This window comes from Strongylocentrotus purpuratus, unplaced genomic scaffold (genome assembly GCF_000002235.5).
Source record: "Strongylocentrotus purpuratus isolate Spur 01 unplaced genomic scaffold, Spur_5.0 spur5_scaffold_3, whole genome shotgun sequence".
Lineage (NCBI taxonomy): Eukaryota > Metazoa > Echinodermata > Echinoidea > Camarodonta > Strongylocentrotidae > Strongylocentrotus > Strongylocentrotus purpuratus.
The window spans coordinates 16827874-16839453 of NW_022145609.1; the positions used below are offsets into that span (position 1 = coordinate 16827874).

At 37.0% G+C, this 11580-nt stretch overlaps 1 protein-coding gene across 1 annotated transcript; it reads right to left on the minus strand.

The window, feature by feature from the left end:
- Nucleotides 1-4078: 4078 nt before the first annotated feature.
- On the minus strand, nt 4079-10553 carry LOC105438154. Its single transcript, XM_030996912.1, has 5 exons — nt 10442-10553; nt 9756-10022; nt 9053-9227; nt 8018-8142; nt 4079-7054 (listed from the first exon to the last, which is right to left on the minus strand). Exons 2-5 carry the CDS (start codon nt 9961-9963, stop codon nt 6753-6755), a joined length of 810 nt encoding a protein of 269 aa, XP_030852772.1. The 5' UTR covers nt 9964-10022; nt 10442-10553; the 3' UTR covers nt 4079-6752.
- Nucleotides 10554-11580: the final 1027 nt, after the last annotated feature.

Here is an 11580-nt window from a genome sequence, read left to right on the forward strand (position 1 = left end):
GGTCAAATGTAATTTCAGGTCTGCAAACTTAGACTTTCTTGTGGCATCAACATCAAGATTTTTAATTTTTAGCATAATTTCAAAAGTTTTTGTTCAAATTTCATGAAACTTGTACACACAAGGGTTATCAAGTATCACAAATCACATGACACAAATTCCAGGCTACAAAGTCAAGGTCAAAGGTCGCTTTAGGTCAGTTGACTTGGGATTATGTTTTCACAACTTAATATGAGAATTAACAATTAAGAAATATATTATTCATATTCCATTAAAGTTATCAATCTTGGTACAAATTATTGTAAATAATTCTTCTGATGATTCACAGTCAATATTCACTTCAAAATGCTGATTGTATTCAGAGGATTTCATTTTGGGGGACCTGCTAATGGGCCACCCTGCCTATAAATAATGTCCCAACCTCAATTTTTCGTCATACCCTATATAGAATTGCGTAATTCAGGCGAGACCGCCGATCTAGCGTTTCCCTTGTTCTTATTTAGAGCATGGAGTTGTGATTTTTTTTTTTAATGCTGAAAATTCACATAACCATGGTCAGAGGAATCCGGTAGAGAAGCGGTCTCCACGATATTCCGTTGGTACAGTAGTAAACAAAGCATACTGTTCAGAGATTGGTAAACAAAGTTGAATAAACAATGTGAAGCATGGAAGCAGAATCAGCAAAGCAGTAGATTTTTTTTTGCAGTTTTCTTCCTAAACGCAGTTAGTCCGCGTTTTGATTTACAAGCTCAGCAACTAATAGCGAATTTAAAATTATTAAGGAAAACTAAGGAAAACATTTCTTTCATCTTCAGTGAGCAAATTTAACGAATTGAATTGAATTGAATTGAATTGAATTTATTTATTCACCACCATTGAAAACATTGAAACAAACGATAAATGTACAATGACAATGTCAATATAACATAAATGCATGACATGAATTATAAAAAATACATGTTGTACAGTGATATACATGTACATTATGACAAATATAAAGTAAACTTTGCTTCAAGAGTAAAACATTAAATGACTATTTACAATGAGTTTGTGATCGATGGTAAAATAGAGTAAAAAAATAGCACATGTGCTAGTCGAGTCTGACTCTCGTTATCTAAAGCCTAAAATAAAGTTATTTGAAAAATACATGATGGGTTTCCAAAACTTATAAATAAGATTTGTGTATAATATTAAAATGAGACTGGTTACTATATACAACTATATAGTTACGAGCAGTGGCGTACCTGGGATACTCCGTCAGGGGGGGCAAGCGACCGAAACAAACAAAAAAAGCGATGCTAATTTTCACTTCTGGCGAGCGAGCGAGCAAAACAAAATCTTTAAGTAACGTTTGGTATATAAACTGGTATTGTTGCAAGTTGGGGTGGGAACATTCACTTGTTAGCGACGTTAATTTAATTTTTTTGCAAACGAGTGTAGCGAGCAAGAAAAAAATCACTTCTTTTTTAAGATTTGCCACTTAAACTTGGTTCAATTGTCCCATGCAGGGCGCGGGAACAATATTGTGTTTAGGGTGATTTTATACCCATTTTAGCTAGCGAGCGAAAATACATCTTTCTCTCAATGAATTGCTATATAAAATTTGTTTCATTGTTGCAGGTAGGGGGCGGGCACAATCGTGTTTAAGGCAATGTCAATCCCATTTTGGCGGGCAGGCAACCCCCTACATTTCTCTTTTTAATGATATTGTAGCAGATAGTGGTGGGCACATAATTCCACGAGCTAGCGAGCGTAGCGAGCGAAAAAAAAAAATCACTTCTCTTTTATAGGGAAAATATGGTACATAAAACTTGGGTTCATTGTTCCATGTCAGGGACGTGATTATTAAAAGCGGTGTTATTTATATTTTGGCGAGCGAGCGTAGCGAGCGAGCAAAAAAAATCACTTCTCTTTTATAGGGAAAATATGGTATATATACACTTGGGTTCATTGTTCCATGTCAGGGACGTGATTATTAAAAGTGGTGTTATTTCTATTTTGGCGAGCGAGCGTAGCGAGCGAGCAAAAAAAAATCACTTCTCTTTTATAGGGAAAATATGGTATATATAAACTTGGGTTCATTGTTCCATGTCAGGGACGTGATTATTAAAAGCGGTGTTATTTCTATTTTGGCGAGCGAGCGTAGCGAGCGAGCAAAATTTTTGTAATGATAATTGGTTCATAAATTTCAGATTTGTTTGTTGCAGGGCAGGGCTTACACAATCATGTCTAAGGTGATGTTAATTCCGTTTTGGCGAGCACGAGCACACCAAAACTTCTTTGAATAACGTTTGGTACATAATTATTAACTGGTTGTTGCAGGTTGGGGCGGGAACGTTAGCGGTGTCAATTCCATTTTGGCGAGCGAGCATAGCGAGCAAGCAAAAAAAATAAATTCTCTTTTAATAAAAATTAATAAATAAACTTGTTTTTATTGGTGCAGGTCAGGATGGACGCAATCGCGTTTAACGCGATTCAATTCCTTTTTGGCGAGAGGGGGAAAAAACTCTCCCACTTTTAATGATATTGTTGCAGGTCAAGGGTGGGCACAATTGTTTCCAAAGCAATGTCTATTCATTTTATTCGCGAGCGAGTGTAGCGAGCGAGAAAAATGAATTAGTCTCTTTTAGTAACATTTGGTACATATATTGTGTGTTATTGTTGCCATGGTTGCAGGTTGGGGCCCGTCGGGGCAGGCACAATTTTATTCTAGGCAATACTAATCCTTTTCTTTTTTCAGGGGGACGAGCAAGTGAAAACATTTAATACAAAATAGGCTAGCAAGCAGTTCGCGCCAGCGAAGAGTTTCGAATTTGTTATATCACTTATATTTTCCTATTTTCATTTGTTTTAATTTTTCAGGGCCGTATGCGGAATATTTTTCTGGTGGGGGAGGGGGAAAGATGCGTTAAAAGTTTTCGAAGAATCTCAAAAGCAAAAGGAGTGAAGGGAGTTCGAGCGACCGAACTGGTCATGAGGGTACTTTTGCATTTTCAAAAGTAGAATTGAAGGAATTGGTAATTAAAGGCGTACACTACATTTTCAGGAAAAAAAACTGTACGTTTTCAAAATATCTGCCCCCCCCCCCTTGGTGCGTACGGCCATGGTCTTTTTAAAAAAAAATAAATTTCCCCATTTTTATTCCTTTCCTTTTCTTTTCCCTTTTTCTTCCTTTTCTCTTCTTCTTCCTTTTTTCTTTCCTTTTTTTCCTTTTTTCTCTTTCTTTCCTTTTTTCTTCCCTTTTCCTTTTTTTTCTTCTTTCCTTTCCTTTCTTTTCTTTTCTTTCCCCTTTTTCTTTTTTTCCCCTGGAGCCCGTCAGGGGGGGGGGGGCACTCTGCCCCCCCTGCCCCCCCCCATAGGTACGCCAGTGGTTACGAGGTTATGATTCGTGGTTTTCACTTAAGAGTAATTTTGTAAGTTTTTTACGAAAAGAGGTTCTTGATCTCTCAATCCTTTGATCAGTAGGAAGCATATTCCAAAAATTACTTCCAACAAACGAAACAGAAAACTTTCCTTGGTCTGTTTTGAATAAAGGAAGACGTAATTGTCGAGCCGTTTTTTGTCTTGTGGAATATTCATGTTGTATCATACTGCAATAATGTTTTAAGGAATGAGGTAATCGTTCATTTATAAAATCAAGCACAAAAGTACAAATAGATAATTTATGCAATTTAAAAACATTCAACAATTTGATGTCATGAAACAGTGCATTAGCATGAGAACGACATGGCTTGAAAGTTATAGCACGTACAGCCATCTTTTGAGTATAAAATATACAATTCAAGTGTGATTTATAAGTACTACCCCAAACCTCGATGCCATATGTAATATGTGGCTGTATCAGAGCTTTATACAACAGTATCAATATCATTATGTTTAATAGGGACAAAGTGCCGTAATTTAAAGAGGATACCGACTTTTCTCCGTATACAGTCATTAACAGATTATATATGTGAATTTCATGTTAAATGTCTGTCAATGGTAATGCCAACTAAATGTCGCTTCCTCCACTTCTCTTAATTCTGCCCCAGATATTTTTAATCTCCCCTTAAGCACAGCCTCTCCGACTACTGAAGAACATGAAATGGTTTTTGACGCATTGATAGTAAGCTTATTTGCAGTGCACCAATTCTGTTTTGATTTTAAATTTTCATTTACTTCACACTCATCTATTTGATCTCCACCTTTGGGAAAAGTATGAAAAATATTAGAATCATCTGCAAATAGTCTGAAATTGAAATAATTTGTCACAGTTGGCAAGTCATTTATATAGATTAAAAACAGAGTTGGTCCTAAGACAGAACCTTGTGGTACACCGCATTTGATATATCTACTTTCTGATGATGACTCTTTGTATTTCACAAACTGCATTTTGTCACTAAGATAGCTTTCGAGCCATTTCAGTGCATGTCCTCGGATGCCATAATGCGATAGCTTTTAAAATAATATGTTATGGTTTATTGTGTCAAAAGCCTTTTGAAAGTCAAGAAACACACCAAGCGTAACACATCCTTCGTCTATACTTTTCAATACCGTATTCATAAGATTAATTAATGATAATTTAGTACTATACTTTTTTCTAAATCCGTACTGATGGTGATATAAAATGTCATGCGTTTCTAGAAAACTGGTCAATCGAGCATTAACTATTTTTTCTAATACTTTACCCAAAATTGGTAAGACAGAAATGGGTCTATAATTCCCTGTTTCATGTTTATTACCTTTCTTAAACAGTGGACTCACTTTAGCAATTTTCTGTTTCCAATGAAAGATTGAAGATATGTGTTGATGGTTCAGCCAAAATGCACCATCCTTAATCAGGCGTACTGGAATATTGTCGTAACCACAAGCTTTATTCTCGTCTAGAGCCAACATGTGGTCATGAACTTCCTTCATTGTGACCGGTTTCCAAAAAATGGATTGCTATTACAATATTATTCAAATAATCTTCAAAAAATGTGGGTATCCTTTGGTATTGCTGATGCTAGATTTGGACCAATGTTTACAAAGAAATTATTTCCATTAATACGCCTTATAAGTTTTTCTACCTTAGTACCTTTGTTACCTTTATTTCTCCCAGATAGTAATTCATTTATGATGTTCCACGTTTTACTAGTGTTATTGCTGTTCTCAGCTAGCAAACCACTGTAATAATTTATCTTGGCATTGCGAAAAACAGTCGTTAATACATTTCTGTAGTTCCGAAATTTTTGTAAATCACTTACATCAAAATTAGATTTCCTTACTTTTAAAAACAATTTGTATTTTTTTCGAACAGACTTCATTATTGATTTGGTTATCCAAGGTTTTTTTTAAGCGCATCCTTTGCAGCTTCTTTTCTCTTTGATCGGTGCATGTTTATTACACACATTATTAAACATATTATGAAAAATGGAATATGCCATGTTAACATCTTTACAGTTATTGATGTGCTGCCAGTGTTGCCCAGCAAGATCATCTTTAAAGTTTTGTACATCATAGTTTTTATAACATCTGTAAGTTACAGTCTGTGAATAATGCTGCTGCTTCAGACTACAAGGATTTGCTAAAATCATGAACACAGGGTAGTGATCAGAATTATCACATCCTATAACACCCGAGTGATTATCATACTAGTTCATGTTAGTGTATATATGGTCTAATAATGTTACAGACTCACTGGTTACTCGTATTGGATATTCTATTTTCTGCTCCATTCCTACGCATTTCATCGCAGTTGAAAACCCTTCTCAATGAATGTATATTTAAATCTCCTATTATAATGCTATTGCGTCCGTCAACTTTAATGTCTTCTAAAACCGTGAGAAGACTTTCTTGAAACTCTTTAACATCTGTATTTGGTTTCCTATATAAAACACCTACCATCACCTTCTGAAATTCTCCGTTGTTTATTTCAAACCAGATTGATTCTGTATGCTTCACTGTATAATCTTTCACGACGTATTTCAAATTAGAACGAATATAAGCTCCTACCCTCCTCCTCTTTCTCTACCATCCCGGCACTTTACCTCCAATACATAACCTTCCATTTCCAAGGTTGATTTTTCTAAAACTCTCCATACTTCTGAAAATGCAATTACATCGAACGAACATACATTTACATGGGAGATACTAAATGATTTTTTACCGTCGAGTGGCAATGTACTATCAAATGAATTTGGACATAACTTATAAGAATGTGAATTCAAAACATTTTCATTACATAGATTGTAATGAAATCAGTTGTAACATAAAACAAATGACCCCATCCAAACATGTATGACTTCATATTACAGAACACACACTCTCACCCCACTCACCGAAAAAGAAAATAAAAACTTTATGTCGGGGCGGGTTGCCAGACGCCCCCTAAAAACTACAAAAATCTGATAATATTTTCAATCGGGAAAAGAGTGACTGTCGGCTATCGACAGTCGTGTCGCGATTTTCGTGGACGGTATGTGTGTGTTTGTACAAAAACAAAACATTCAAAAGTTATTTGAATTTATCAACTTTTTGAACCACTTTTGTTTTGTTTATTAAAAACAAGGCCCTGTGCATAAAGTCGAGACATTACGACCAGTATATTATCAAGTCAGAAGTTGGGAGTTTTGATAGGGTGAAACATTTCTTAAAGGGCAATCCAACCCTTGTAATAACATCACTAGTATAGAAGCAGAAAGATAACCAAAAAAAATGGCGAAAGTTTGAAATAAATCATGCCAATAATAAAGGAGTTGCGAATGTTTAAAATATGAGATAACTAAACCTCCATCTTATATCCGTCGCAGAGCTAATGCTTTGTTTTGGTGCCCCCGTAAGCGACGGGGTAAACCATCGACACTGGTAGAGACACAAAACCTTGTTTCGGAATCAACTTCAGCCCGTGCGATACAGACTTGATCTTCCGACATGTTTAGCCATACTAGCCATCCAGAGGGCACGAAGAGAAGACTCCCCAGCCCCAGCCTCATATCCGTGCTTTCGAAGTTGATGAGCGTGAACGGGCCTTGTATTTTCTTCAGATCAAACCATGCAATTTGGGTTAGAAAGGCTTGCGTCCAAAACAATCGTTCTCCTTTAAGAAAACAGAATTAAGCCAAATAACAGTAAATGAGTATACTTTAAAAGATATAATGTCATTTGCCCTGAACGAAAATCCCCCTGATTCGGGGAATGATCGACTACTAGCTAGAATTTCCTTGGAAAGACATTCCTTCAATCTGTCTTAATATTATTAGTGAAAAAAGCGATGGGTGAAACGTCTTTTCATTGGGAACAGATTCTGCATCGAATTAAAAAAAAAAATGGTCGTTTTAATGATGCCATGGCCATGTTTAACTTTTAAGTCCAGACATGTATATAATGCAGGCATCTGCAAATGAAACTGATGCGACCCGTCCGAATATCAACCAGTGCCTATAAAGAGATTATGTAAAAATGATATTACCCCATCAAAATATACTAGAAACACGTTAGCAAAGATTTTCAAAAATTACACCCAAATCAATTTCAATATCCATATTCAGCGCCTCATGGCATTGAGTGACCTTTACAATGCCGCATTTCGTTATCACAATTGGGTATTATTATATTGCATTTGAGTTGATTTTCTCAAAGTCTTTACGTAATCCCCAAGAATAAGGCTTTGGTGGGCCAGATGGTGATTTTTTAAAACTTCCCTTGGGCTTTGGTGAGGGTCTGCTGCCCCTCATATTATTTTTGATCATTCTTACAGTTCAACTTGTCTTGGCCTGTTTTTATATGGGCATACATGATTCATTGATAACTTTCGAGTGCTGTACTAAACTAAACGAGGAGACTTTGTAGTTCCACGTAAGATGTGTACGATATTACTTTGAGTATCTAATTACCCTAATATAGTAATTATGGGAGTTGGAAAAGCTCTGGAAGAGAGCCCTTCCAAACCTATCCACCTCGAACACAATGTAAGCACCGCAATAAACAATGTAATAATAATAATAATAGCCTAATAGTCCACTCCAAATTTTTATTAAACCGAAACGGAAATATTAACCACCTTCTTCATCTATGGTCATTCCCTTAAACAGTCTTCCTTCTAGTGGGCCTGTTAGCTTTGTTGTATGCCCGTCATCAAGATTGATTCGATGAATCCCATAGGCTCGATGAAGAGTGTAGAGATATCTGCAGAGGGTCAATCATTCAAAACTATTATGTAGAGCACTTTGGGGGAGATGTGAACAGCGTCGCAATTATTCTCTTTATGATAATCTATCTTCTCCTGCAATAATGAAGTGTTTGCGATGTCTGTGTACTACAAGCAATTTAAGGCTTCTACATCTGCATTTGACAGAAGGAGAGCAGGGTGTCTATTCACCAAGAAGGGTGGTATAGATCTTGAAAATGTGCAAACACTGACAATTCGTCCTTGTTTTCACGAAGTGACGGTAGTGAGGAAAATCGTAACGTAAAGTGAATGCAATTTTTTTTTCACTACCGTCACTTCGTGAAAACAGCGACGAATTAATGAAATCATCTATGTTAATTAAGATAAAAATGAAGAAAGATGGTCCTGTCAAATATCCCATTAGCATGATTAAACAATGTTTAACGATATTACCGTTACCATAAAGTATGGCAACGGTTATTATAATCATTACGTGTAGCTACTACTTAAAATGTGGCTGATGGGTGTAAATGAAGAGGGCTACATGCAGGACATAGAACGGCTACGTATCTAAAGTTTGTACGTTAAAGGTTAGAATGGCTTACAGTTATTATTAACAATTTGGAAACGATACTAGATACTACTAAAGAAGAGAGACGATACATCAAAATAATAATAATAATAATAATAATAGCTCACATTTTATAATGCGCCTAATACTTTGTTTCTAGGCGCGGAACAGATTATTACCGCGGTCATCGGATTCAGGCTTAATGTTTGCACATTTTCGACTCCCTGGGGAGCATTCCAGCCAGTCGCCATTTTACAAGCGCCACTTGCTAAACCAACCACATTAACTTTCGCAAAAGAAATAAGAAGAGGGAAGAGAATAATGCAAGTGAGATTGTTGGCGATTTCATCGGTCACCTTCGTCGCTGATCAATGACATAGCTTTCGCTCATCGGGACTCGCGATAATTCTACAGGATTGGAAACGGCTCCTTCTTGTCGTACTGCTCGTTGGCTATGTCCATCTGGGTATGTCATCCAGTGAAGTTGCTGTTTCTTGATGTCCAAAGTTAAACACTCGTACAGTCCTGACACTGTTATTAACGAGACAGAGAAGGCGAAGGATAACGAATTAAAATCTCAAGATCACAACAAATAATCATGATAATCATGGATGAGCAGATGGATTTTTTAAACTTTGAACAACCATTCTCCATAAAATTTGATTTTTAATTCTAATTCCGAATTCTATTTTGTTTGAAAAAAGACTTGTTTAGATTATCTGCCCCGAATTTATTAGACAGGAAACGATAATCATTTTTGTTTTCCTTTTTTGTGCCCCTGCATGTGCCGCTTGGGACTCTTTTCCTATCTGCCCCCCCCCCTCCGACACGCATATTACACACGTCCTATTGCACTACAAAGACAAATACAGTCATAGACAACATTTAACAGAGAGGGGACGTGTTTTTCCTCTAACCTACAGTTTGGTTCCCCTAATAAAGAGTTATAATATCAAAATGATGTCAATACTGAAGGAAATATATTGATTTGGTGACAGATGTTAATTTACCTACCGTCATTATGTTTGTACATATTACAACATATTTGGAGTATCATACCTACAATATCAGCAGATAGTACCGTCCAGTTCGCCCATCCCATCTTATGCATCCTAACGTCCAACTCCATAGGTTCGTACGCCTTTGACATGGTTCCTTTAACCAAATCCGTCCAGTAAAGTGTATCAGTTGTGTCATCGAAGATCATAGTTACGATCTGGGCGGAGTTGCCGAAGTCTACGAAACTCGAGAACAGAAAGTCGCTCATATTAGCGACCCAAATCCCAGTCCTTTGCGGATTGATGATTAGTAGTTGCAAAGCAACATCTGAGAGAATGTCATGGAATGAAGAACGGCATTATCTTCTAGAATAGCATTCAAATTCTATGAATATTGCTACTCTATATAAAAACTCACTAGTTTTAAGACGAACATGTCGTGGTATAGTGTTTCAGTCACTTGACTTTCCATCCAAGGGTAAAGGGTTCTAATCCCAGCCCGGCACTAACCTCCTTTAGCAAGACATAAATCCTCTCTCCACCAAAATGTAAATGGTTACCCGACAATTTCTGGGATAATAATAATCGCAGGATACTCAGGAAGGACAGCATTATCATTATGTTATTATAAGCACAATATAGAAGTCATGATTTTATTGCGATCAATTTTTTTAAAATAATGACTGCAAGCTCTACTTAAAGCCATAAGTTCACCATTGATAACAACAACCCCATTAGGATACCTACCGCATTCTGTGCCTTCGAACCAAAGATCACATTGGCACCTGTACGCTGGAGTATGGCCAAGCGAGGGCGTGCAGGTTCCTCCATTGAGACAAGGGCTAGCTGAGCAAGGATTGTAGCCTACGAGTAAGACATTAGTGATAGAAGGAGAGAGAGAGAGAGAGAGAGAGATGAGAAGGGAGGGAGAGAAAGAGTGACAAATACATTTGTAAAAGCGTATGGAGACTGCATCAACGATACGCGCTACTAAATTACAGTTTATTATTAATATTATTATTATTATTATTGTTGTTGTTGTTTTTGATGTGTTTTCTTTGTTCTAATATGGCAAACGGAAGACCAATTATTTATTGGAAACTAAGTAAGGTACACGCACGCATTCATACATTTCATCAATCACGGCTGTGAAAATCGTTCCCAAATATGGATGAGTGTGAAAAACTAATATGTTGTTTTTCTAGATCAAATTTGGTTTCAAGTTTATTATCAAGTTTGTGATGTTGTGATAAAATTGTGTCATTTACAAGTTCGTAGTTTCCCACGTTCATATTAGGACATCGTCGACCACTTCAGTGAAGAAAGTTCGGAATCCTGAAGTTATCTTCGACGCCAACATATAACCAGGGCAGGCGCGGATCCAGGGGGGGGGGGCCGAGCGGGCCTTGGCCCCCCCCCCCCGCAAAAAAAAAAAAAAAAAAAAAAGAGAGAAGAAAGGAAAAGAAGGGAAAGGGAAAGAGGAGAGAAAGGGAAAGAAAGAAGAGGAAGAAGAAAAGAAAAGGGGGGAAAAGGAGATCGGGGGGGGGGGCGAAAGGGCCTTGCCTCCCAGGCTGTTGACCCCCCCCCCCCCCCCCCCCAATCAAAAAAATAAGAGAGAAGGAAGGAAAGGGAAAGAAAAAAGGAAAAGAGGAGATACTGGCGTACCGATGGGGGGGGGGGGGGGGTTGGGGAAATCAAATTCAAACGTGGTTTATTTCTAATTCCAAAACGGTGGATTACAAATAATGCTGATATGACATAATTTCCGATATTTTTCCTCACTTTTTAGTAAATTATACGTTTGTATGTGTTTGTTGGAAAATGACAAATTCCTAAATTTACAGCCAGGCAAGAAATATGATTCTTGAGATTCCTACATGTCAGTG

Excerpts from the sequence above, each read along its gene's own strand:
- LOC105438154 (XM_030996912.1), bottom strand. The coding sequence starts at position 9,963 with ATGAGCGACTTTCTGTTCTCGAGTTTCGTAGACTTCGGCAACTCCGCC. Across the intron at positions 9,228-9,755 it reads ACTATCTGCTGATATTGTAG|TGTCAGGACTGTACGAGTGT; the intron begins GTATGATACTCC and ends CGTTAATAACAG. Across the intron at positions 7,055-8,017 it reads AATGACCATAGATGAAGAAG|GAGAACGATTGTTTTGGACG; the intron begins GTGGTTAATATT and ends GTTTTCTTAAAG.